The 27220-nt window shown below is 51.4% G+C and overlaps 1 protein-coding gene across 1 annotated transcript; it reads left to right on the plus strand.

The window, feature by feature from the left end:
* The first annotated feature begins 1182 nt into the window (after positions 1-1182).
* CPD (carboxypeptidase D) lies at positions 1183-26842 on the plus strand. Its single transcript, XM_069033102.1, has 21 exons — positions 1183-1918; positions 4300-4547; positions 11749-11891; positions 12253-12422; positions 12978-13345; positions 13741-13932; positions 14776-14943; positions 15931-16040; positions 16484-16586; positions 17025-17167; positions 17688-17857; positions 18425-18736; positions 19888-20083; positions 20330-20465; positions 21162-21311; positions 21715-21810; positions 21903-21967; positions 22126-22257; positions 22611-22796; positions 23097-23196; positions 23831-26842. The coding sequence occupies exons 1-21, from the start codon at positions 1230-1232 to the stop codon at positions 24055-24057; spliced, it is 4104 nt and encodes a 1367-aa protein (XP_068889203.1). The 5' UTR covers positions 1183-1229; the 3' UTR covers positions 24058-26842.
* The last annotated feature ends 378 nt before the right edge of the window (positions 26843-27220 follow it).

A 27220-nucleotide genomic window follows, 5' to 3' on the forward strand; every position in this document is an offset into this window, starting at 1 on the left:
CAGCACAGATGAGCCCCAATAAAGAGAAGCCAATTTACTCTCCCTCTCCTTGGGGCTCTTCTGATGCTGTACCATGCTTGGCTCACACACGAGTTTGCATCATCTGATCTCTTGCGCAAAGGATCCCGGAATGCCACGCCGTGAGATGAAGGAGTCATACTTTCAGATGGTTCCCCTGAAAATCAGTTTTATGTGCTAGACGTGGGGCTTGTGTCTCCAACAGGAAATGCCAGAGCTGGGAAGCAGATGTGCACATGAGATACTACTGAAAAGTTAAACACAATTGACAGGAATCTGCTGTCAGAGATGGAGACTTTCACTGTTTTATGGATTGCAAGGTGATTTTTGCAGAGTAAGGTGTCCTGCCTTTAGTCCTTATCATCTCACCTGCCTCACAAAGAGAATTAGATGGAGGAAACCCCAAAGTACTGTTTATATCTCTTCTGAGGCTCATGGCTCTGCAGTCACAGCCACATGCAATGCAACATCACGCTGTTAGAATTACTTTAATCCCCAGAGGTCCGATCGGAGCAGGCAGCTCGCTCAGGGCCGGCCACATGCGCTTCCCGCCAGGAAGACGGAGGCACCAGGAGCAATACCTCGTGTCCCGTGACCCACCCCTTGTCACCGTGCCCAGGCAAAGGCCACTCCGTCCTTCCTCCCCAGGCCCTGGCTGGTGTTCCGGCTTGGAAGACCTCCTTGGAGACGAGGGATCTGTCGTGACCCCTCCGAGGTACTGGGGCATCGCCCGGTGCTGCTGTTTGTCCCCCTGTGCGCAAGAACTCCCTGTTGGGTTATTCACCTCTCGCGCAGCGGTGAGCGCCGTGGAACAGCTCATGCGGAGGCGTTCGTGAGGGCAAACAGCGAGTGCGGAGAGCCAAAGGCCGCGTTGTCCCGAGGGAGGACGGAAGCCCCCGTGCCCTCGGAGCCCCCTCCGCGGGGAACGGGAGCGGCCCCGCTCCGCTCCCGCTGAGCCCCACGGCGGGGCCGGGCCCGGAGCAGCGCCGGGGCCGGCAGGGGGCGCCGCGGCGCACGGTGACACTCACCCCTGGTGACGTAACGCCCCCGCCGCCTCTCATTGGTCTCTCACCGCCCCGCCCGGACGGCTCCTCCCCTGCGGCCGCCGCTGATTGGCGGGTGCGGGGCGGGTCCCGCCCCCCGGGGCAGCGCCGCCGCCCCCTCCGCCGGGACCCGGCGCGGCGCGGCGGGACCGGGGCGTGCGCGGGGCTATGGCGAGCGCGGCTCGGGGGCTCCGGCTGATGCCGGGACTGCTGCCGCTCCTCTGCGCGCTGCTGCTGCCGCCGCTGCCCTCGCTGCAGAGCCCGGCCCGCGGCCCCCACATCAAGAAAGCGGAGGCGGCGGCGGCGGCGCCCGGCGAAGCGCTGCGGTACCTGCACTCGGCCGAGCTGGGTGAGGCGCTGCGGGCGCTGGCGGCCGCGGCCCCCCCGGGCCTGGTGCGGCTCTTCAGCATCGGGCAGTCAGTGGAGAATCGGCCGCTGTGGGTGCTGCGCCTCACGGCCGGGCTGGGCCCCGAGCGTCCCGACGAGCCTGCCGGCGGCGCTGCCCTGCCCGGGCGGCCGCAGGTGAAGCTGGTGGGGAACATGCACGGGGACGAGCCGCTGGCGCGGCCGCTGCTGCTCCGCCTGGCCTGGGAGCTGGTGCGGGGCTGGGCCGGCGGCGACGAGCGCATCGTCCGCCTGCTCAACACCACCGACCTGTACCTGCTGCCCAGCCTCAACCCCGACGGCTTCGAGCGCGCCCAAGAAGGCAACTGCGGCGGCGGCGCCGAGGGCGGCCGGGAGAACAGCCACGGCCGCGACCTCAACCGCAGCTTCCCCGACCAGTTCGGAGACGCCGAGCCCAACCTGGAGCCCGTGCCCGAGGTGCAAGCGCTGATCGACTGGATGCGCCGCAACAGGTGAGTGCTGCCCGGTCCCCCCTGCCCGGCGCGCCGCTCCGGGGAGCGGAGACCCTTGGCTTCGCTCCCCGGGGGTGTCAGCCAGCTTCCAGCCCTTCCCGGTGTTTCCCGGCAGGGCCTGGGGGAAAGGAGGGGTAATTTCCCCACCCGTTTATCCGCAGCCTGCCTCCCTCCGTCGGCTCTTCATCGCAGCCGGGACCATCCTGCGCTGGGGAGAGCATTTGGCGGCCCCAGTTTTTGTGCACCTGCCAAGGAGCTGCACTAGCCCCGCAGGGCACAGCTTGTGCCCTGTACACGCCCACATGTTCTGGCCTCCATGGCCGTCTGCATGTGTCCCATCTCCCCGAGCTTGTGGCTGGAAACTTCTCTCCTGCTTCACTGTGATCTTGTCCGTGGGTCTTGCTCTTAGGGCCAGTAATGCTTTCTCCAGAAGCTGTGGGATGCTGGAAATATTTGGGGTTAAGTATGCAGCTGGTCTGTGTACGACCACGTGAATAAAACTGTGTTGGATAGGCCTTCCCCTCATCTTTGTGTTCCATGGAAAATTCCCTGGATTTAGAAATAATGCTCTATGCAGCAGCATTTCCAAAGACAGGCCCTGTTTCTACAGCCACCTTTCCCATCTGTTCAGTTGAAGCACGTGGGACTGAGCCTCGAGCATCTATGCTGACCTGTCGGGCTCTCCCCTTCCTAAGGGGTAGCACAGTGGGAAGCTGCTGTGCCTGGAGTGGGGGCAGCCCAGGAGGGGAGATGGTGCCTTCAAAGCCCAGCTCTGATGTGGGGGTCTGGGGCAGCCCCAGAAAGTGCAGTGTCCAGGCTGGGCATTGATTCTTCATTTGCCACGTGTTCTTCAGAGAACTGTGTAAGGTCCAGACCACAAAGGTCAGTGCAACCAACCGTGGGAAACTGCAGAGAAAGCAGCAATGCACTGCAGCAAACTGTGGCCCTCTTCCCAGAACAGGGATAGGAAGAGATGGAGAGGGGGTTACTGGTGGCCACAGTGCACTCTAGGGCTGTTGGTTGACTCCAACCAATGCACACAACCTTCAGCATTGTATAATGTTTGCTCATGTTTAGGAAACAAAATTTACATGAATAAATGATCGTTATTACAACTTGGTGGATGGCAGGGCCCATGGGGATGGTGCTCCAGAGGAATTTCAGGAACTTCACCAGTAACTGCTTGTCTTAACAGTCCTTTAGGACAGCTCTGGTGCAGCACTTTGCACTAAAATCCCTCCAGATTTGGTTCAGCTCAAAATTAGTTACTAGGGAAACTCATGTGCTTTCTTTATATAATTTTGAAAACGCCTTGAGCTTTTATTTTATCTTTTTCTCTTAGTACCTGAGGTGGGATTTGTTGTCAGCCAGGGTGAAACAGGAAGAACGTGGTGCTTTGTGCGTCCTTCTGCCTGGCAGCACCAGTTAATACTGGTGTAATTGTTAGACTAACATAACTGCTGATAGAAAAATGAACGGGTAAACAGAACTGTTGATTAAAAAGGGAGATAGTGGGTGTAATGCAATTTGTGTGCACTATTTTAAGCAAGGTAAAGGTATTGGTCACATTACCTCTGCTTGGAAACCAAATCCCATTTGAGCAAATACACAGGAGAGCTCTTTTCCCCCCTCAGTGCTGTGTTTGGTGGGAAGAGGAAGAACAGAGACAATTACCTTTGGGATTCGTTTAAATGCTTGTGCTGCCTGTGATCAAACTGAAAGGGGATATGGGGCATGCCCTGCTGTATTGTCTGCCTTGGGATTTTAACAGCTCTGTCTCACACCCAGATTTTATTTGTGAGTTGAGTCTGTTGCATGTACCAGGCGTACTCATCTCGATGAAGAGCTGTGCACTGCTTGTGTGTCACTGAGTTTGGGGTTTGCTCTTAGACTGCAGCAAAAAACTTGTTCCATCTCCAGAAATGCCAGATGTCAGTTTGGGGAGCTACTCAGCCAGCCCTGAGAGTTGTTGGGTTTTTGCAAAAATCTGCAGATTTCCCCACTGTGCTCCCACTCGGACGCTGTTCAGTCCCTGTGACAATGCTGCTGGCTGTGTTGGAGGCTGGAACACGTCTCCCAGGATAGGGTTTCATGTCCAACAGTAGCTGACTCAGTGTCAGACAGGTGCATGTCTGTTAACTTAACCTTGGTGTAGCTGCAGCTCCAGGTGTGCTCCCTGCACAGGGCTGATGGAGCAGGGTCCAGTTGATTCCACGTCCAGTGTGTGCATTTTGCCTCATTAATCCCAAATAAAGTTTGGAGGCTCCTGAGAGCGTGGTTTGGGTGGGGAAGCAGCAGAATAACTGGTTGGGTTGCTGTAGCAAACTTCCTGTTGAAATGTTTCCAGTATGACTTTTTCTCCCTTTCCTTCCCAACCCCAGGTTTCTGCTCTCTGGCAATCTCCATGGTGGCTCCGTGGTGGCAAGCTACCCCTACGATGACTCTCCCACGCACAGGCCCACAGGAGTCTACAGTAAATCAGCTGATGATGAAGTCTTCAGATATTTGGCAAAAGCTTATGCATCACATCACCCCATCATGAGAACTGGCAAACCCAACTGCCCTGGAGAGGAGGGAGAGACCTTCCCAGATGGCATCACGAATGGTGCCCAGTGGTACGACGTAGAAGGTAAGCTGTGCTCACCTGAGACTGGTGGTGTTTGTCACAGAGGAAAGGGCTGTGGGTTAAGTGATATTTTTAGCTTTGAATGTCTTCTAGCAGCTTGAAATGAAGAGAGGTGGCATCATGGGAACACCAGCTGATGAGTAACAGCTTGGGAGATGTTTGTAGCGAAGAGATCCCAGCAAAATGGAGGATTCTTCCTGACCCCCTTAGGTGGTGGAGAATTGTCCTGCACGTGGGAGGCTTCATTTGCCAAATGAACTCTTGTAGGTCTCTTGATGGTGGCTAAATTTTGATACAGGAAAGAGGAAGTTATGCTAAAGGTATTAAACCAATGCCAGTGTTCTGTGAGAAGTCTTTTAACTTCTGAATTTGTAGTTTTGTGATTATAGAATAGCCTGCTGTAAAAGTATGTGAAATTTAGATACGTGGTCTGAGCTAACCAAGGAGTTCTTGCTGGAAGTGGGGTTGGCAGCTTTTCCATGGACTAGTCTACTCTTAGACCTGTGTGGAGGGTGACAGCCTGCATGACCTGTTCTCATCCACCAGTGTGGGAGATCTAGAAGGCATCTGAATTTTGGCCTGCTGGAGCCTCTAGGACAGCTCCTGATCCCTCCATTAGGCAGCTGCATATAGAAGTGAGCTGAAAAGGAGCAAGTTACCTCCTGGTGCCACCACTCTACCTGTGCAGGTGGAGGTTACTAGCCTGGCTCAGCCAGGCAGTGGCTCTGTGTGTGTTGGTTTGGTTGAAAATGTAAATAATAATTTATGTGATGAGAAACTCTCATGGAAAAGAGAGCTCCCAAGTTACCCCATTGCTGTGCCCCCTCGGCAGATGTTGTACGGCCACGGCCTCACCAGACAGGGCAGGAACTTCTGTGGTGAGAACACAACAAAAAAGCTGCAGAAATGGTCTCAAGAAGTTGTGTTGCTTTGCTGCTCTGCCTTCCCTTGCGCTGTGGCTGAGGGATGATGGCAGAAGTGCTGAGCAAGCAGTGACAGCCAATGTTGTTTATCCTTCAGAGCTTACAGCTTAACGATTTCTAGTAAGACAGTGTCTTTCTGCAACATGGGCTTTGCAGCAGAGTCCTGTGTTAATCCTGCATCCAGCTTGCTTGGGAAGGCTGGAGAGGGGTCCATTATAGGGCCTGAACACGTAATCTCTGAGTTGGAAGAGGAAGGCTTGGTTTTTAGCAGTGGCTGAATCATTCCCCTGGATTCCACTGGGCAAATAAGGTGTCGTGTTCAAATAAGATGTGGTTTGATCTCTTTCTCTACCAGCTGTCTCCTTCCCTCTACTCTGCTGAGCATACCAGCCCTCGTGTTTGCTGGCTCAAGGTTCATTCTTCTGCTGTGAGATGTCCAGCAGGAGGAAAGTTTGTGTAATCTGGTGACTTGGCTTGTGAGGGAACAGGATATCCTGGATGATCTGTGCTGCCTTGTGTTGGCTGTTGTTATCAGCCAACACCTCAGTTGGGAGGTTTAACTGCAGCTCTGAGGTCTTCTGTCCTTGTAATGAAGTGGGTTGGGTGTGCTCTGAAGGGAAAGTTATTCCAGAGCTTTGGGTCTGTGCTCTCCTGACCCCAGACAGCAGCATTTTACACTGCAGGGATGACTTTTTCATCCTCCTGGTTGGTGGCTGTGGCACTGGTGTGTGAACCTTCCAGGCTGCCTTTGCTCTACCAGCAGGGCAAAGAAATGGCAACATTTCCTTTCAGAGGAAGTAAAAGGTGTGAACTGTAGACCAGATTGCTCTGTGCTGCCATCGCTGTGGTTTGTGTTTATCCAATAGCCTCCAGCACCCAGTCTCTGCAGAAATGAACCCTTTCTCTGTGACATGCCACAATCTCGGGCTCAGCACGGATGGCTGTAGGCAACTCAGGGGCAGAGATTGCAGGGAGGATGCACTGATGTGGACTCGTAGAGTGGAGCATTGCTGAGGGTGACAGCAGCCTTTGGAGCAGCTCCCCCAGAGCCAAGGAATTTGTGTAAAGTGTAACCTGGGGAGATCATAGGTGAACTGACCAGTACCACACATGTAGTTTGATGTTGTGTCGATTCACCCCTTCGGGGTTGCAGCTTTTAACATTTATTTTTAGTAGTGGATGAACAGCAGGCAGAGGGGAGTCAGTTGTAAGTGGTGTGACAGAAGCAGCAAAACCCTCGGAGAGGCTGTTTTGAGTCATCCGAGTTGCTCAGCTCTGTGCCAGGGACTGTGGAGGCTCATGCTTGGATCAGGAGGCCTTTCCCAGTGATTGCAGAACTGAAATGTGTGGTGAAATGAGGCTGGGGAGATCCCAGTCCCTGAGCTGAGCTCTAGAGGTAGATAACCAGAGCTCACGGTTCTGTGAGTGGTGCGGGGCGCGTGCTCGAGGCCTCCAGATCAGGCTGTGCCAGCAGAGACTCCTGCAGGCTCCAAGTGAACTAAAGCCAGTAAAAACAAAGAAATGAGAACACAGTGTTTCAACAGGTGGAAATTTTCCTGCCACATTTTATCATGTGAAATCAAACATGCTGGAGAGCAAACTGCCATGGGATTCATTGTCCTGGAGTTACCAGTTCAATTTTATGCTGGTGCCAGACTCCATTAGCTTCCATTTGAGTTTGCAAACAGCCTCTTACATGTGTCAGATCGAGGTGGCAAGTACAAACCATGAGAGTAATTGCTAAGGTCAAGTGTGCACAAAGATGGATCTCTGCCAGACAGCTGAATTTGGCTCCTGCATTCCAGCTGCTGTAGATAAGCAGGTTGGTGACTGGGATGCTTTTTTAGAGGCTGTCTCTGGTGTTCATGCTCTTTCTCTTCCTTTTTAGCCTTTGGGGGTTTTAACTACCAAGTGGCTGGTTCAGATCAAGGGAGTACATGCAAAGTTGGGCTGGGGTACAGAGAGCAGTTGAGAAACCGCTCTCGTCTTATCTGTGGGCAGGATGTGCTTTGACTTTGTGTTGTTAAGAGATCCTCCAGATCAAAAACTAAATTCAGCATGAGCATGTTTTGTGAGCAGCCTTGGAAAATTTGTTTTTACATGCAGTCCCTTCCTAAAAGTTATTTTCTTGCTAGCTTGACTCTGTTGTCCAAGTGTTTGAGATGTTTCTGGTGTCTACTGGGAGGCACTTCTACTGGGAGGTTGAAAGTGGATTTAGGTTACCTGTGTGCTTACTGGGTTGTTTTGGCTGTGGTTACCAGCCACACTGAGCTTCCAACCAGCTTTTAATGACATCCAGCTCAAAGCAGTTAAAATGAGTGCTGAGAACAGTGTGGCATCACTGTGGTGGCCTCTGTTTCCTGGGCATGGCAGAAGGCACTTTACAGAGTGAGCTCTCATAGAAGCTCTCAGCCATGTCTTTCTGGGGATATGCACAATTTGCTGCACTTATGTGCTTGTATTTTCATAAAAGTCTTGCTGCAGTTCTTTTTTTTCTTGAGAGCAGTATTGGCTTGGTGGTTTGAGTGTCTAAGGCCTCTTTTCACATCTGTCATGAACTGCTGGGCAGTGCTGTGCTGGTGCAGCCTTTGGGATGGCTCTGCCCTTCTCTTTGAGGAGAAGGCTAGGCTGCTCTGGGTCATGCAGCTGCTGCAGTTGGAGGCCCAAACCTCACCTCCTCTGAGTTTTAATGATTTCAGACTAATGGACCAGAACATTCCTCTGCTTGCTTGGTGCTGCTGCTGGTGCTCACTCAGTCCTGTGCTATGAGACAATCAGTTCTGAGCAGAGTCAGCAACTTGAGCTGTGTATTGAGTCATGTCTCCAGCTTGCTTGGTGCCATCTGCTCCCTCTGCAGAGCAGACGTGACCGTTTTTCTGCTTTAACTTAGCTGCAGGTTCCTTATCTGCTGATGTCTGCTCCAGTGAGAGCTGGAATTAGTTTTCTGCATAGTGCAGTTTGAAAATAGAGTCCTTCTTGGCTGGCCTGACAGGCTTCTCCTGGCACGTGGAGTATTTATGGTATCTGGATCCTCAGGCTTGACTCTGGAGAGCTGCATTCTCCTGGTTTGAGCTTGGCAGGGAGCAGAGGCCCCCCTGTCAGTGGGAGCTCTGCAGTGTTTGTGCTGCAGGAGGTCTGGTATCCCTGCCTGAAGTGCAGTCCTGATGCTCAGGGAGTGGGTCAGAGCAGGAGAGAGGTTTGTTCTGAGCGCTTCTGTGACCTACTGCCAGCCAGGGGCTGACTTGCTGTGACACTAAGCTGCTCGCTGACAAAAAGGGGAATGGTGCCTCATGGGGAGGCTGAAGCTTTTCACAGTGCAGGCTAAAAGACACCCCATGATTAAAATGCTGAAGTAAATCCAACAGGTTATCCCAGATATTACCCAAACAGAATAGAAGCACTGTAGTCTGGCAGTTTTCTACCTCAGGTGTGTATTTTCTGCTCTGCTCCATGACTGTAGTGCCCTGCTAATGGCCGGCTGAGTACAGGTCTCTCTTTACCTCTCTGGGTCTCTGCACAGCCACGGGAGGCTGTGCAGATGGTATGTGGGAAAATATGTAGTTCCACATGCTGTAAAAATAACTGTCCTGCTCTGCAAAAGAGCCATGTGAAGGCCAAATATGTGCAGTGGATACAATCCAAATTTTCAAGAATGCAGTGGACTACTTTCTCCAAGAGACAGTTTTACGAGAATTGGTGTAGCAAGCTCTAATTTAGTCTGTTGCTGCTCTATTATGGGTGAGCATCTGTCCTAAATTTGCTTGAATGGCAGATGAAGCACTAAATATGTTTCATAATGGCCCTGGTTTACGTATGGATGTTTTCAAATGCATTAACGTCCTGCTAGGAGCAGATGGTTATGGGCTGGCAGATCGTTTCGCTCGGCGTGGTGTTTACTGGTGAGAGAGCAGCCTGCTGTGCATGCCTGTTCTGAGCCTGGTAACAGGAGCTGAATGAAGCTGGGGGTGGATCAGACTCACAGGCCTTGTTTCTCTAACCCCCTGAACTGAGTTTGAGAGTTGGAAAGTCCTCCAACACTTTGTGGCCCCCTTTTGCTGGACAGAAAAGTCTCTTTCCTGTTTTGATGTCAGCCCGTGCACAGGCTGCAGTGCTCTCCTTCTGGCTGCAAGTGACATTTGATTTGTTACAGTGGAAGCTCCGTGCTCCCTTAGCAGCACACTCCCAGGAGAACTGAGAGGAACTGGGACATCTTTGTTGTGATACCATCCCACACATCTTCCCAGGGGCCAGTTCTAAATCCTGCTTTATGCTGTCGGTCCATCCCTGCTTTACCCAGCTGCAGTGGGGCTGTTGAATTCAGGGCAGTGGTCCCTGACCTTTTGGGCCACCACCTCTGTTAGAAGCCTCCTCTGCTTGGTCAAGTGCTGCTGTTTTCCCCCTGTTCCTGACCATGCATGAACACAGCCCCTGCCAATGCCAGGGAGTGTGTTTGCATCAGGGTATTGATCCATTCTGCCAGTGCCACAGAGGGTCCCTCACTTCAAAGGGCTTGTGAATGGTTAGGAAACTGCTCAAAGTAAATGAGCTCTATTGGCACAGCACTAATGCAGCACTTCAGTGGGCCAAGCAAAGGATGGGTGCACAAAATTTGCATTTCTTGCAGACCGTTTTGCTGGGGCTTTGCAGTCTGGTGCCATGATATCTGCCACAGCTCTCTGCTTTTCTTGTCCTGGACTTGGCATCTGCCTCCTGTGGAGAAAATGCATTGCTGTTCTCTGACAGAGGGACTTCTGAGAGTCAGTTCAACTCCCTCAACTCATCCAGAGGAAATTCTGGGCCCCTGTATCCAGGTGACCCTGGTGGGAGTCGTTCTGTTGGTGTGGAGGTCTCAGGGCTCTCGTTGCAGGCGCTGCTGTACAGGTTGGGATGGAGCTGTCTAGGAAGTGGTGGCCAAGGCTGTGACACACCAGTCTGCCTGTGTTATAACTAAATAAGGTTGTGGGAGCCAGAAGACATTGTCAGCACACAAAAAACATAGTGTGGTGTGTCTTTCTTACTGACACAACTGCCTGATTAGGTGGTGGGAGCAATCCTTTCATGTGGTCATCTGGCTATTGTCATGTGGGGTTTAGCAGGGTGATTCTGAAACCTCTTTCACAAACATGTGGGTGTTTTGGAATGTCCTTTTTACTCTTGAAAGCTCCCAGTAGTGTATAGAGGGCTGAACATTTGCAGTCTTCATTAGCATGCTCAAGTGTGGGCTCCAGATCATGAGTGTTGATACCTGCAGTCGCCAAGTCCTGCTGGTGTGATTCAGTCCTGTTTGAGGAACAGCTTTGCTTGCTGAGCATTGGATATAAACTTCAGTGAATGGGGTCAGGACACTTGCTGGGACAAGGTGACTTTTTTGTTTCATAGCAGTGCCTGTGGTTTCTCTGAAGGGCAAAAACAGTAAGATGAACTTAATACTGGGAAACAGCTCTGTGCACTCCTGTTTCCTGGTGCTCACTGAGGTTTGGCTGGTTTAGCACTAAGCTAACAAACTCTCCAGGTGTTGCAACATCCTTAAAATGATTTGAAACTGCTGCCTTACAGAGGAAGCGTGGGAGGAGGCTGGTGACTTGGCCAAGAACAAGTTTCTCAGACTTTCCCAGGTGGACCTTTCTCAGGTATAGACCTTTGGATAAGGAGTTGGAAGAAAAGAGCAGCTGAGGAAGTAGAGAAGGGGAAGCATTGTTCTCATCCTGTCCAGAGTTTTGCTAAGAGGCTTTTGGGAGAACAATTGTGTGTTCCTTGAAACTGATTCGGGTGTGCAGATTTGAGCTGCCAACTCCCAAGTTGATAGTCTGGTGTTCTTTTGGATCAAAGGCCTCAAAGTCATTTTGAGTGAAGTCACCTCTCTTGCAGGCAGACCTCACAAATCTGAGGTAGCTTGGAATGCACAGGGAAGGAGTTGGCTGCTGGAATGTTCAGTCTGGTGTACCTGTCCTGGCACACTGGGTTTGTTGTGTCTGCAATGTAAAATGAACCTGTATGAATTCCCAAGAGTTGTGCTGAGAGAGTTCAGCTGATGGAGCTGTGAGACAAAGGGACTGTCACTTTGAGCTGGCTGTGACTGATCTGAATGGCCCAATGTTCCAATTACAGCATAGGCTGTCATGATAATCTGACCTGACTTTTCTCCTTAAGCTGCTCACTCTGGAGCTGGGGCAGCATCCTGGGGAGATGCCATATGGGGCTGAGGGACAAGGAGAAATAGCATCCCATGGTGGGATGTGTGTGCATTGCCCTTGGAACATGTCTTTGCCTCCTTCTCTCAGGTGGAATGCAGGATTACAACTACGTGTGGGCCAACTGCTTTGAGATCACATTGGAGCTGTCCTGCTGCAAATACCCACCGACTTCCGAGCTTCCAAAGGAGTGGGAGAACAACCGGGAATCTCTCCTGGCTTTCATTGAGAAGGTAGTGAGGGCTGGGCTGGGTGTGGGTGTGGCAGCTGTGAAACCTGTGTGTGTCCATGGTGGGCTGGGAGCACTGTGTTCAGGTGCCCTCCTGGCTTCATTTGCTGTGTGAGGTAACACAGATGCTGCAGCTGCTGTTTGGAGGTGGGTGGCTACAAAGCTGCTGTGTTTCTCTGTGGTTCTGCCACAGCTCCCACATGCCCCATAATAGAGCTCTGCCGAGAGGAGCCTTGTGGGGTGCAGTGTTAGAGGGACTGATTGGTGCAGATCTGCCTCAGTCATGCAGAGACATTGCTGCCTGAGGACACAGTTCCCCTGATGTTGCCTGCCTTCAGCCAGGCCCTTGCTTTTTTTCCCCTCAGGTCCACATTGGCGTGAAGGGCTTTGTGAGGGATGCAATCACAGGAGCTGGCCTGGACAATGCGACCATTGCCGTTGCTGGTATTGCTCATAACATCACAGCAGGGAAATTTGGTGATTTCCACCGGCTGCTGGTGCCTGGGACCTACAACGTGACTGCTTTTGTGATGGGGTAATGTCTCTGTGGCAGCTTGTGCCCACACTGCCAACTGCTCCTGTTCCTTCTCTTGATTTCCCCCCCGTCGAAAACGCCTTGTGTATTTAAGGGACTTGGCTAGAAGCTGCAGCAGTAAATGGTTTCAGCTCAGAGCTGCAGCTGTATTTGCACCCCTCAGGGTGCTTTTGAATGCACAGAATTTCTGTCAACTTCTGTTTGACTGCTTGTATCAAATTGCATCTTTTGTGCAAAGGAAGGAAGTGGAATAGGGTGACCCCAACAGGAGTTTGTGTTGTCCCAAGCCTGCATGTGAATGTGTGACTTGCCCCATGGCCAGTTCTGTGATACACCTGAGGCTTCTTCCCTGCTAAGCCATGCAAGGACAGCAGTGGAGCTGGGTTTGGTGGCAGTGGGATGAGTCCCATCAGCTCGGTCCCTGTGAATCTCAGTCATTAACGTCCCAGTGCGTTCGGGCTGGGGGGAGTAGTCTGGAGTGATGGAGGGACTGCAGGGAATTTTGTCTTCTGTTCTGCAGAGCCTTCTTGCTGAAGCCAGTTGTTTTTTCCACAGTTACACACCAGTGACCAAAGAGAACATCGAGGTGAAGGAGGGAGATGCAACAGAAGTGAACTTCTCCTTGCAGCCGACTGTGATGCCACCAACTCCTAATGTCACACAGCTCACGGCAGCGCCTTCCCCTGTCACTGCCATCACCCCCACCTCTGTGCAGGCTGAGGCCCCAAATCCAACCTCTGTCCATCAACCCATCCAACCTGTGGACTTCCGCCACCACCACTTCTCGGACATGGAGATCTTCCTGCGGCGCTACGCCAACGAGTATCCCAACATCACCCGCCTCTACTCCGTGGGCAAGTCTGTGGAGCTGCGGGAGCTCTACGTCATGGAGATCTCTGACAACCCTGGTGTCCACGAAGCAGGTGATGTGGGAAATCCATTTGAGTGAGGCACAAATGCAGCTGACAGACCCTCTACGCTGGGAGAGGCAGAGCAAAAAGGAGTGTAGAGCTGGCTCCTCTCTTGAGAGACTGAGCTGCTCCTTGTATCTTTTATAGAAAGTGCAAGTGCAGTGGGTGGTACTGTGTTAAAGAGCATTGCTGGGGACATCTGTGCTGGTCATGGAGCTCTAGGGAAGAAGGACCAAGAAACTTCTTTGAGACATTGTTCTTTTTGGAGTTGTGGGAGCAGAAGTGTGAGTTTTAGGTAAATGCCCTCCAGGAAAGCCTGGGAGGGCAATGCTCAGTGTGGTGAGGTGTCTCCAGGCTGTAACACAGTGATTATAATTTGTCTCTGTGGTGTGACCTTGTGTCTGCAGGCGAGCCAGAGTTCAAGTACATCGGTAACATGCATGGGAATGAAGTTGTGGGACGAGAGCTTCTCCTGAACCTCATCGAGTACCTCTGCAAGAACTTCGGCACAGATCCTGAAGTGACTGACTTGGTCCAGAGCACACGGATCCACATCATGCCATCTATGAACCCTGATGGCTATGAGAAATCCCAGGAAGGTACTGCTGTTTGTATCAATATCTGTGGGGTTTCTAGCTCTCAGAACAAGCCTTTGGGTTCATGGAATCCCTGGGAAATCTGGAAGCCTTGTGGGAGCAGGAGTGCTCTCCACACAGGGAGGCTGGGAAGGGACTTGGTGTGTGCTGTGGGATGAGTGGGTGGACCTTGATTGATGGATGCTGGAAGCTGTTGGGGAGAGCTCTTATACTTCAGCAGTGCTGTGAGCTGCCCCTGTTTGGGTCCCTTTATGATCTGTGGCTAATCCAGGGCTTATTTTAAAAAAAGACATTTATTTGACACAGCTCTTGCTTGCTGTGCTTTGGTCCATTCTCTTAGTAATTGTAGTGTGGGAGCCAGGCTGTCTGCAGAGCACTTGTCCAAGGATAACATAGATTTTTATAATGAGGTTAAAACTGGCAAAAACATCCTTCAGGGAACTATATGGCTCTTGCAGATTGGCAGAACAGAGACTGTCCAGAATCCCTTTCTGGAAGCAGAGCTCTGCTTGGGTTTAACAAAGAACTTGTCTGGCTGGTTTGAGAAGGTGAGCTCTGAGGTTTCTGTGGTCATGACATCCGGCTGCAGAGATTGTTCATGGTTCAGTGCCTTTGCTCATCTGACTGCCCTGAGAGCCTGAGCAAACAGCCACGGGAAGGGCCCCCAGGCACTGCTGCACAGAGCAGGCCACTCTCAGGGGAGGGCCTGGGTGCCCCTTTCTGGGTGCAGGGAGCCAGCACTGCTGTGCTCTCTGCTCTCTTCACTAACTGGTACTTGTAAACTCTGTAATAAGAGGTTGAAACCTCTTCACAGGGTGTGAGCCTGAACTTGTGTTTCATTTTCAGGAGACAAAGGAGGTACTGTTGGCAGAAACAACAGCAACAACTATGACCTGAACAGGAACTTCCCAGATCAGTTTGTCCATGTGACAGACCCTCCACAGCCAGAAACTCGTGCGGTCATGGCCTGGCTAAAGTCTTACCCGTTTGTGCTCTCAGCAAACCTGCACGGAGGTACCACATCCAAACCAAGCTCCTTCCTCTGTGCTGGGCTTTGTGAGATGGGAGTTTGCAGGGATGTCTCCACAGTGTTCTAGGTGTGCACTGAGGAGCTCTCATGCTGCAAGACGGAGCAGGAACTGGAAACAGAGGGTGAAAACTGTGTCCCCAAACGTGTTTGTAGGGAGTTGAGGCGGCTGCTGGGAAGATCCCAACCAGTTCTCTGAAGGGGAGCATCTGGGAGATGGGGATGGACTCCCTTGTCAGCAGATGGTCTGGGAATGGGATACAGAGCTGTGGCTGTTAAAGGCTTCACAGCATTTATAAAGTGAATGTAATCCTGAGGGTTCCCTGCCTTGAATGGCATGGTGGAACGAAGACATTTGCAGTAATTTAATTCTCCTTTTGGAGTGTTCTAAATTAAGTCTCTGTGTATTACAGCTTAACTCCCTAGACAGTTTGTCTGCTGGCTTGTAGCTGTGGTAACTTGCAGGTGGATGCTTTGTTGCCAGCATGTTTGGTTTGTAGTGCAGAAGTATGGTGTGTGGGTGTGAGGGGGCTGGCAGGTCTCCAGCTGCAGTGGTGTCTGGGGTTTCACAGTGCTATTAGTACAGCTTCCTTGGGGAAACCTTCAGCAGTAAACTCCAGAAGGCTGAAAAACTGCATCATTTGTGTCAAAAGCACCATGCATGTTCCAGGAAATTCCTCCCCTTGCTTCCACTTCTCTGTGAAAGCAATTATTATGTGGTTGTGCTCAGCCCTCCTTCATGTAAGAGCCAAAGCTTTGATGTTGTCGTGGCTTTGGTTCTCCTTCCCAACGAGGTGTGGTGTTATCTCTTCCTGTGCTTCTGTGTCTGCTATCCACTGAGCTTAATGCTTTGTTTAATGCCAAGTCTTGAGAAACAGAAGACTTGGCACTTGCTGGGGAAAAATTTCCCCTGTTATGCTGAGGGATGACTGGGAAAGCACACAAGTATGAGCCACAGCTTGTTTTGCCTGCAGGTTCTCTGGTGGTTAATTACCCCTTCGATGACGATGAACAAGGAATAGCCATATACAGTAAATCCCCAGATGATGCTGTGTTCCAGAAGCTGGCACTTGCCTACTCCAAGGTAAAGCTCTAACAGGAAAATGGGTACATTCTGCTGGGTTGACTCCTGGGAAACTCCTCTTCAGCTTCCAGGGAGCCTCCTGAGCAGCTGGTAGAGGTGGTTGCAGGCTCTGTGGGTGAGCCCCTGCTGTTGCATGGGCAGCAGAAGGGTCCTACTGGAGGGTCCCATTCCATGAGTGATGCCCAGCATGCTCTGTCTGCAGGCAGTGAGGGGGGAGGGCTCTGTGCAGGCACTTTTAAGGGTGGTGGAAAATGCTGTTCATGGGCTGGGAGGAGAGCAAGGATATCTCTGGACTGGGGTTGGGTGTGGGAGCAGTCGGCGCTGCAGCGATACAGACACACGTCTGTGTTTGGTAACCCTGAATGTGTGACTAAGGGGAGAACAAGAGTGCCTGTGGCTGTGGAGTGCAGGCTCACCTTCACATGTTGCATCTTGTTTTACAGGAAAATGCAGAGATGTATCAGGGAAGCCCTTGTAAGGATATGTACCCCACTGAGTACTTCCCACATGGCATCACTAACGGGGCTCAGTGGTACAACGTTCCAGGTAAAGGACACCTTAAATCTCCTGTGCTGTTTGTCTTCAAGTTAATGCATGTGCAGCTTAAATAATTTAGTCTGATCAGTCAGGAACTCTGCATTGGTCAGCTCAGATTAATGGGACTGAGGTTTCTTTTATAACCTCTTAAATAATGTACCCTGATGAAGTTATTCCTGGGGGAAGGAATTTATAGTGTAGTTTCTCTGGCTATTAGTAAAACTGTTTCATAGAATTTTACAGCACTTTATTAGCATGAAAGGTATTTACGAGGAGGAAGGTTACTTGTCTGCTCCTTTGGCATCCCTTTGAAGCTTGAATCCTGCCCTGTGTAAAAGCTTTTCCCTTCAAGTTTGTACTTCATCTTTCTCTAGTATCTGATTTTTTTTTTTTTTTTTGAGCCATGGTACTTCAGAAGTCAAAATTTGTTTTACATTCTTGTTTTAGGTGGGATGCAAGACTGGAATTACTTACATACAAACTGCTTTGAAGTGACCATTGAGCTGGGCTGTGTGAAATACCCAAAAGCTGAGGAGCTGCCCAAGTACTGGGCACAGAACCGGCGGTCACTGCTGCAGTTCATGAAACAGGTGAGGTGCTTTGACCTCAGGCAAGGTCAGCTCCCTCTGGGGTTTGCTTTAGACAAACCAGAATGAACAGGGTGATCTGCAAATGCTGCTCCCTGGCCAAACTGGGTACCTGCTCTACAGAAATCACCCCTCTCAGAACCTGTCTGAACTACTCTCTCTTCTGAATATACCAAAAATCTATATGGAAGTAGCATCCAGAGGATGCAGGTGGGGGCTTTTTATGTACCACTGCCTTGGGTTTCCTGAGGCTGGAATGTCCTTTATATTCTGTTCCTGTCTGAGTGGGGCTGGTGCTGCACACCTGGGGTGTGCAAACAAAGGTGTGGAGCAGAGAGCGCCATGCTGACACCCTGAGCCAAACAATTGCTCATTGTACTCATCAGGTGATCTTTGTCCACGCCAGCTGCTGGCCAGTCTAACCTGAACCCTTTTGGATCATCTTGCTCCTCTGGGAATGCTGAAAACGTGAGGGGTGGGAGGCAGAGTGAGGGCTGGCACTCAGCAGAGCTCCTTTGTGCAGGTTCACCAGGGTGTCTGGGGCTTTGTGCTGGATGCTGTGGACAAGAGGGGCATCCTCAATGCCACCATCAGCGTGGCCGACATCAACCACCCAGTGACCACCTACAAGGATGGAGACTTCTGGCGCCTCCTGGTCCCAGGGATGTACAAAATCACAGCGTCTGCCCGAGGGTGAGCAAGCCCCAGCACAAGGAGCAAACAGCTGCATGACTGACTTCCCATTCAGGAATATTCCATCACCTCTGCCTGCCCACAGCACACGTAGGCATAGGCGTTTCTCCTGCCCTCTGGCCTGTGCAGAGATAGCAGCGTGAGGCTACTGCTGGGTCAGACTGCTCACCTGGCACTGGTGTACAATCCCAGTCTTCCCTTCTTAGGAGTGGGTAACTTGGTGTCTCTAGGAGAAATTCTTTTCCAGGCAGCTGCCACAGAAGTGCCTTGATCACTTCAATGCTGCCAAAATTCTGTGTTAAAGCAGCCTGACTCGTTGTGTTGCCAGTCATGCCCTGCAACACCTGAGCCAAAAGCTCAATGCCATGTTGGGCCCTGAGCTGTTCCCTGTCCTCCTGCCATTCCCACGTCCCTTTGAGCTGTTGTTGCTCCTCATTTCTGTGCTTCTCACTGTGGGCAGGGGAGCAGTAGCACTCCCATGTGGGTGTGTAGTCAGGAACAGGGCTGGCTTGTTGTCCAAGGTTTCACATGCCTGATGTTTTCTTGTACCTTCTTTTCCCTGGACAGGTATGATCCAGTCACTAAGGTGGTGGAAGTTGACAGCAAAGGTGGGGTGCAGGTCAACTTCACTCTTTCACGGACAGACAGCAAAGTGGAGGAGGGGAAGGTGCTGGTCTTGAACACCCCAGACACCAGCAACCCCAACGAGAAGGAGTTTGAGACCCTGATTAAAGATCTCTCTGCTGAGAATGGTCTGGAGCGGCTCCTGCTCACCTCCTCCAGGGATGTGGCTCCGTACAGATACCGGCCCTACAAGGACCTCTCTGAGTTCCTCCGAGGCCTCTACCTGAACTACCCACACATCACAAATCTCACCAGGTGAAAACAAAGCAGCAGCCTGGGCTAGGGATGTTGTGAAGTTGTTAGCCATGAACGCAGTGCAGAGATGGGGAGCTCATCCCTCCCTTCCCTGTGCTCCCTGAGATGGAGGGAGCACCACGTGTAAGGACATGATGGCACAGCAATGGCTGCAGGGCCTCACACGTGCATCCATGTGTTTTTTCCTGACTTAGTTCCCTTGGGATGCTTGGGACTGGCAGTATTCCCAGCACTGATATCCCAGACTTCTGCACATATCTCTGCTCCGTACTATGTTGTCTGCTTTTTAAATCCTTTCTGACACCCTGCTGAAGAGTCCCCAGCAAAAATGACCAGATTTGACTTACACATCTCAGATGGCCTTTTTTCACTGTCTGCCTCCAGATTTTATTTCAGTAGGGCCAGGACACTTTTGTGTGAGCTTGCCCTCAGCCAAGGTCTGTGCCCTGCTGCAGAAGACCAGCTGCTGCCATCCTCTGCTCTCCTTTGTGACCTGTAGCACTTACCCTCTGTCAGCTTCAGAAAGCACAAATCCCTTTGTCCCAGGGCCTCATTTGCTTGTTGTAACCAGGCACAATGTGCTCATGTGCTGTCCCTGCTGGTGCCAAGGCTGCTTTGCTGATCTGTAGCCTCTATTGTCCCTGCAGTTGCATCAGCCCTGAGCCTGTTCCCTGCTTTCCCTGCACTCAGTTTGCCAACTTAATGGCATGGCTGTAGCAACAGCTCCTGCATTACTGGGAACAGGCCTCTTTTGTCCTGCTTTATAAATTAGTTTGATGTCCAGATGTATCCTGCTCTGAAGGAAAAAAAGAAACAAACCCCACCACTGGCAGCACAGAGGATCCAGCAGTTCCACATTTATCGTCATCTCATAGGCTGTATGGAGATGTATGGAATATTGGATATTCTGTGCATCTGGACCTGGACACACCCTTACCCCGATGCTGGTGTTCAAACTGATGTTCTGAGTGAATTCTGTTCAGTGCTGCTGCACATCTGCCCCCCTGATGTGGTTGTGTTTCTCTTGCCTTTGCAGCCTTCCGCTGGAGGCTGGCAGCAATTCCTTTCCACACCGGGATTTCTCCAGGAGGTCAGGCTGGAGTTGCAGCTCTGTTGCTGAGCTGACACTCCCGTTTCCCATCTCTTGGCAGTTTGGGTCAGAGCGTTGAGTTCCGTCAGATCTGGTCCCTTGAAATCTCCAACAAGCCCAACGAGTCCGAGCCTGAGGAGCCCAAGATCCGCTTTGTTGCCGGTATTCATGGAAATGCTCCCGTTGGGACTGAGCTGCTCCTGACACTGGCAGAATTCCTTTGCATGAACTACAAGAAGAATGCTGCTGTTACAAAGGTGAGAGGCCAATCAAAAGACCTCCTTGGAGCCTTCCAGCTGTATCCTGAGACGACAATGCTCACTGGGAGAGACTCCTTTTGCCGAAACTGCCTTGGGGGCTTGCGGTGATTCCCTGTAATGGAATGTGTAATTCCGTGTGCGATCCATGGGGCAAGTGGGAACCTCAAACTGCAGCTCTTAGGTTCAGATCCAGGCAAATGAACCCTACTAATTGCCCTTTGTGCTGTTTCTCCTTTTGCTCAGCTGATTGACCGGACACGGATTGTGATTGTGCCTTCCCTGAACCCAGACGGACGCGAGATCGCGCAGGAGAGAGGCTGCACCTCGATGATAGGCCAGAGCAATGCTCATGGCAAAGATCTGGACACAGATTTCACAAGTAAAGCAGCTGCCCCATGGTTGGGTGGAGTCGTTGGGTTGCAGGGTCTGCCTGTAAAGAAGGCACTGCTCCAGGCAGCACAGCTGCTGGGAAGCTTCCAAAGCTTGGATCCTCTTTACAGACAGCAGTTTGCAGTCTCTTATGTGCAAGAAACAAAGCAGAGTTATTTAGGAATCTGAGAGGTCAGATAATACCTGATGTGTTTTTACTCTTAATGGATTTCTTTCATCTCTGGAAAAAATGCCCTCTGTTCATGCTCCCCAGAAACAGTCTCCTTTTTTCATGCTTTTCTGGTTTCCATGTAACTGTATCCATAGCACTGTATCAGCCCACCCTTCCTGAGAAGGAAATGTTCTCTGCCCAAGTTTGGCTGGGATCATCCCAACTCCTTCCTTAAGAAAATGTCAATTCTGTGACATTGTTGTGAGCAAACATACAAAATAGCCTCTGGAACACAAAAGGAAATAGCTTGGGGATACTGCATTTAGCTTTGCAGATGAATTCCCCCCATAGATAGTGTGGACTGGGTGCTTTATGCTTTACTTGATCAGTCAGGTGCATCTGCTGAGATGAAACAGATGCCTTTTAATACATACAGCAGACCTAATTTCAGACATAAAGGATGTACATCTGACCTCTCAAACACCTCTTAAACTGTTCTTAGTTCCCTTTTCTGTTTGTTGTTATGATTTGTAGGCAATTACACCCGGTACTCAGCAGCACGAGAACCTGAGACCAAAGCCATCATGGAGAATTTGATACTGAAGCAGGATTTCAGCCTCTCTGTTGCTCTGGATGGAGGATCTCTGCTTGTCACTTACCCCTATGACAAGCCAACACAGTCAGGTGTGACCAATTGCCTGGTTCCCCTCGGGCTGTCTCTGCAGAGGTTCATGTGACCACGGGCTGTAAGAGCTTTTTGTGCTCATGGTGTTCTGTAGCCTCCTTTGTGTTCAGCCCTTTGTGTGTGGAGTAGACAGTCTGTAAGTAAAGCTGTACAACCTCACAGGGTTCAGCTAGGGATCAGAACATATACCATTTCTATGCCTACAACAGTATTTCAACCTTTCCTCTGCCAGAGCCAGTATAAAGTCTGCTTTTGATACTGCCCCTCATTGTTAGAGGAAATAGGAATGCTCCTGAAACAATATGAGTCACCATTTAGTACAGGATCATGGGGTTAAAATGGGAATCTGCCCCTGCAGGGAATGAGAGTTGCATGCTCAAAGTCTCACTTTTCTCACTGCAGTGGAGAACAAAGAAACACTAAAGCATTTGGCATCTCTATATGCAAACAACCACCCAGTGATGCATTTGGGCCAGCCAGGCTGTCCAAATAAGTCAGGTATGTTGGGTTGAATCCTTTAACCCCCTGTCAGCTCGTGGCAGACTCTGCTGGGCCAGCTCTGGCTGACAGCTGTGTTTTTGCTCTCACAGATGAGAATATTCCTGGTGGAGTGATCCGTGGCTCAGAATGGCACAGTCACCTGGGAAGTATGAAGGTACTGCTGCATGGCACTGGGCTTTTCATCTCTGCTAAACAACCAATAAAAAACATATTTGTTCTGATGCCTGAGCAAAACTTCCCCACCTCCAGCTGCACTTTGCAAAGATGTTTTTAATACCGCTTTTCTTGTAACTGTGGTTTTGTTTTTTACAGGATTTCAGTGTGACATTCGGTCATTGTCCTGAGATCACTGTTTATACAGGCTGCTGCTACTTCCCCAGTGCTGGACAGCTTCCTGGCCTGTGGGCAGACCACAGGAAATCTCTCCTTAGCATGCTTGTGGAGGTGAGCTGCAGTCTGAGGGAGGAAATTCTGGTGGGGAATAAAGTGGTGGGGAGGGGGAGAGGAAGAGAAACAGCATGGAGAGTCTTTGTGGTTTTGTTGGTGCTGTGTAATTACAGATGTTCATGATTTAGGCTGTATGAGGAATGGATTGAGCGCAGAGGCAGCAAGTGACCAGGGCACGTGTTGACACAAGAGTTAAACATCTGTGCTGTGCTGCCTTGCTCTGTTATTTATTGTGAGGGTCAGGGATGGAGAGTGAGCTGTGTTTTAGAGGGAAAATAGGTCCCATTTTAGTTACAGATGCACCATAAGCTTGGATCTGAACATAAAGTGCTTGAAATGCTTTATTTCAGGTCCATAAGGGAGTGCACGGCATTGTCCAAGACAAGAGTGGCAGGGCAATTTCTAAAGCTGCCATTGTTCTAAATGAAGGCTTGAGGGTCTACACTAAAGAAGGTGGCTATTTCCACGTGCTCCTGGCTCCAGGTTTTCACAGCATTGATGCAATAGCCAGTGGGTACCAGCAGAAACACGTCAAGGTACGTGAATGCCCATGTTGGAGTTATTCCCCCTTTCCCTGTCACATAAAAACTTCCCTGTTTGGGCTCTGCCTGGTTGTGCCTGTGTTTAGCTGCTGATTCTGTGCCATCAGGAGCTGTTTTCTGCCTTGACAGAATGGATGGAGAACAACTTCCCAGCACAGCAGGGTTGTTTTCAGAGTACCTTTTCTTTCCATGGCACTTTTCTTCGACCAGGGCAGGACCAGGCAGATGACAAGTGTCTCTCTTGTCTGGATCCCCAAGCTCTGAGATGATCTTACCTCTCCTGTCTTTCTGCAGGTCTTTGTACGTGATGATGCACCCAGCTCTGTGTTCATAATATTTGACACAGAAAACAGGATTTTTGGACTGCCAAGGGAGCTGGTTATAACTGTTGCAGGTACAGTGATGCTTTTTATCAAAACTTTGAGCTTTGCTTTCTGTACCAGTTCATGCTGACAGAGATGCTCCACTGAACTGGGGAAGCAGCCTGCAGGTTTAAGCCATCTCCTGCTTTCCCTTCTGAACACACCCTTGTCCTTGCAAACTGGTCCAACAGCCCTTGGTTCTGCTTGGTAGGAGGGAGGGAGGGAGGAAGCAGAGTGTTTTGCAGGGATTTGGAGGGTCCAAAATGTACTTTGAGATGTTTGGAACGGGGAAAGCTTGTGTGCATATCTGGGAGCTAGATCTTGCTTCTTCAAGGCTTTTTTGGGTGGTGTGACACCAGGTAAGCATAAAGAGATTATTTTATTTTGTCAAGGTGGCAGCTGCTGAGGAGAGGTGTGTGGGAGTTTAGACCCAGTGGTCTGTAGTGCAGCTTAGTGATAATCTCCTAGATTTCAGGCACAGAAAATGGAGTGTGTCCTGTTCTGGGAGCAGTTCTCCTTTCCTCTGTGGCCTAGGAGGAAGGAGCAGGGTCACAATGAAGTGAAGGAAGTGGTTGTGACTGTAGGAGGGAAGAGAGATGCTGGCAAGCCTGGGAACCTCTGGCATGGGGGAACATGGCATTAACTTTGGTGTCCTCTTTCTGGCAGGTGCAAGCATGTCTGCCCTGGTGCTCACTGCCTGTATCATCTGGTGTGTGTGCTCCATCAAGTCCAACAGACACAAGGATGGCTTCCACCGCCTCCGGCAGCACCACGACGACTACGAGGACGAAATCCGCATGATGTCCACTGGCTCCAAGAAATCCCTCCTGAGCCACGAATTCCAGGATGAAACAGACACTGAGGAAGAAACACTGTACTCCAGCAAACACTGACACCTCCAGGGCAGGAAAGGAGGTTCCCATGGACCAGACCCGGTGGTGGGGGGCGATCCCTGTGGTTCAGTTTTGAAATGTTAGCTTCGGGATGTGTCCTCCAGAGGGGTGGGTGGCAGCTCCCAACTTCCCTCTGTTTGCTCTGTTCCTGTGTACAGGCACTTAGTGGGTGCTGGAGGCTGTTTCTGAGATAAGGACATGGTTTGTTACATTTTTGGGTCAAGATCTGGAGGTTTATATGATGTGGTTTGAAAGGCAGCTTTAACAGGGTGACCAGCAGAGCTCTTAGCATTTCCCCAGCATCTCAGCACAGGGAGCAGATGGTGGGGAAGTGCTCCAAGACCTGCATGGAGTCGTGGTCACAACACTCCAGAAAAGGGTGAGAAACCTGTTTTGATTTCATGTTTTCCACTACATGCTTGGGGGAAGCCAGATCCTTCAAGTGGCTCCACATTCTGCAGAGCAGCCCTCAGAAAAAGCCCCAAAAAAAGCCCCCAAAAACCCCCTTTGATTCTCAGCTGTTCCCTTGGAGCTTTTCCCACCGTGGGTTGCTGTGGCCTGCTGTGATCTGCACCTCTCATGGTTGTGGAGCACCTCTAATGTGTCACTAGTTTCAGGGAATGACTTGGCATCCTTAGGGCTGGGGGAGATGACATCGCTGTTGATGTGAGCTGGAGAAAGTCAGAGCTTCAGTGAACTCTGACCGAGCTCCACTGCCTGCCAGCTCTGCCATGCTGCTGCTCCTGACTTCTGGGGAGCAAAGAAACTTTATCCCCATCACCCTGGTTGTGTTTTGTTTGTGTCATAGGCTTGGCTTTGGGGTCTCATGTTCATGTTCCAATAGCTCAGTGTCTGAAAGAGCAGCTGGAAGGTTGTTCTAAGCAAATGGATTCACTAATCTGTAGAAAACTTCTATCAGTTTTGCTCAAATCCACCACTGTTCAGGAGGAAACAGTGAAATCTGACCACTGCTTTATATTTAAGCTTAATGGAGCAGCAGGGAGAGGTCATGGGAGTATCCATGGCCCAACTTTGGTGCTAAATTCTGAAGAAAACTTGCACCATTTGCCACTGTCCACTTAGTACCATTTAATCACTGAGCTCTGGGGATGGCAGGCAGCAAATTTCCTGCTGGCTTGGCTCTGTTCTGCTCCTGCAGCATCCCTGGAGTGTGGAGCAGGAGCTCCACCTGATGTGGCTGCAGCTGTGGTGCAAGGAGTGAGGGAGGGCTGAACTGTGCTGAGGGAGAAGGGAAAAAGCAGCCAAATTCTGTTGTGGTAGCACTCGGCAGGAGGTTGGAAAGAGGAGCTGCAGCACACACATCCCCAAGGCACATGGGATTTGTGGGGAATAGAAGGGATGTCCAGAAGGAAAGAATGGTTGAAACGCTTGATTTCCAAAGCCTTTATGTAACTCTGATGTTCTGTGCTTTCTGCAGAAGCAGAAGGCTGGGAGTGGAATAGGCACTTATTTTCTTGCTGCTCATTTTCTAATTCTTGCCCCACTGACCTGATTTCTGGGGTGCAGGAGCCTTAGGCCTCGAGTTTGCCCTGAGCTGCTCTGTCCTCCAGAGGCCTGGGGATGTTCACTGGTGAAACCTGCACGTGGTATCTGTGGTGGGGGGGGTGGGTTGCACCCAAAAATCTTACGGGGTCTGCTCTGCAGGGCTCTGACCTGGTCTCCTCTGGGGGAACAGCCCCACTGAAGGCTCTTGGGCCATGTCACCCGGGGAAGAAGCTGTTCTTCACCTCTACCTGTGGAAATGCCCTTCCAGAACCATGTGCCTGTGGCTGTGCTGCCATGGTCATCATCTCAGCTGGTTCTGTGCAGGGACAGAGAGAACCCTCAGACACCAGTGTACCTCCTTCCCTGTTCCACAGGACATTCTACTGCAAGAAACACAAGGTGTGGCTGGGGAGGTGTGCTGGGAACAGGGAGAGGAGCCTGGGCATTCCCTATGCTCCTGTCCCACATCTGCTGGGAAAGAACTGCTCTGGTTGCCTTGTGCAGGAGCCATGAACATCTCTGTGCCTGTTCCCAGCTCCTTGTGCTGAGCAGGGGATGGGGTTTGGTCCCTTTTTGTCCCTTTTCCACGTGTAACAGGCTCTAGGACACCAGCACAAAGTAGCATTAATCCTGCCTCATCTCTGAACTGTTCCTCCTTTAACAAGAGACTCAGTAGGTTTTATTTAAAATCGAATTTGCAAATGGCTCTTAGGGCTGTGTTTGGGCTTTGTTTGCTCTGGCAGCAGGTAATGGACAGAGCTGGCCCTGCTTTGTCCCTGTAGCAATAAGTCCTGTTAGGAACTGGCCCTTTTCCCCAGAGCGCATTTCGGAATTAGCCGGGAGTAGGTGTGTATATTTAAGGTGCGTGGATTTGAGATGTTTTGCAAACGTGTGAGACTTTTCTACACAGCAGGACCAAGGGCGGTGCCTGGCTCTGGCTCCAGATCCGTGCTCGGAGCTTCGCCAGCACCGGGGGGCTGTTCCTGGGTACTTTGGGAAGGCAGGGGCGGCTCCCCGTGCCCTCGGTGCGTCCGTCTGTCCGTCCATCCGCGCCCCGGGCCGAGGAGCCGGGCCCCGCGGGCCCCGTCCCTGTCGCTGTCGCTCCGTGCACTTGTGCCTTCAAATGTACATTTTCAAAGGGACTTGAATCGCCCTTTCCTGGCAGCGGGAGGGGAGGGGGCGGCGCGGGGCTGGGCCGGGCTCTGCCCTCAGCCGCCGCCGCCTGTTTTTTACCTGTATACCGAGATCAAATATCTGTATAAAACTATTTTGACGTCCACGTGGCGTTCTCTCGTTCTTCCTTACAACGGGGCGGGGGAAGCTCGAGGGCCCTGGGCGGGACGCATGGGGGAGCGGGACACGGGGTAGCGGGACACGGGGTAGCGGAGTCAGAGCCGGGCTCGGGGCTGGAGGAGCGGGATTGGGAGGGGGATGGGGATGGGGACCACCGGGCTCGGGGCTGGAGGAGCGGGATTGGGAGGGGGATGGGGACCGGGCTCGGGGCTGGAGGAGCGGGATTGGGATGGGGCTGGGGGACGGGGATTGGGATGGGGACCGGGCTCGGGGCTGGAGGAGCGGGATTGGGATGGGGATGGGGGACCGGGCTCGGGGCTGGCACCGGCGCTTCCCCGCCCGGCCGCTGCGCGGCGCTGGCGCG

Source organism: Aphelocoma coerulescens, chromosome 19, assembly GCF_041296385.1.
Source record: "Aphelocoma coerulescens isolate FSJ_1873_10779 chromosome 19, UR_Acoe_1.0, whole genome shotgun sequence".
Lineage (NCBI taxonomy): Eukaryota > Metazoa > Chordata > Aves > Passeriformes > Corvidae > Aphelocoma > Aphelocoma coerulescens.

What these genes read in the sequence shown, in the direction of transcription:
- CPD (XM_069033102.1), top strand. Translation starts at nt 1,230, where the DNA reads ATGGCGAGCGCGGCTCGGGGGCTCCGGCTGATGCCGGGACTGCTGCCG. An exon ending in GACTGGATGCGCCGCAACAG is followed by an intron (nt 1,919 to 4,299) that starts GTGAGTGCTGCC and finishes TCCCAACCCCAG; the next exon opens with GTTTCTGCTCTCTGGCAATC. An exon ending in CACATCACAAATCTCACCAG is followed by an intron (nt 18,737 to 19,887) that starts GTGAAAACAAAG and finishes ATCTCTTGGCAG; the next exon opens with TTTGGGTCAGAGCGTTGAGT.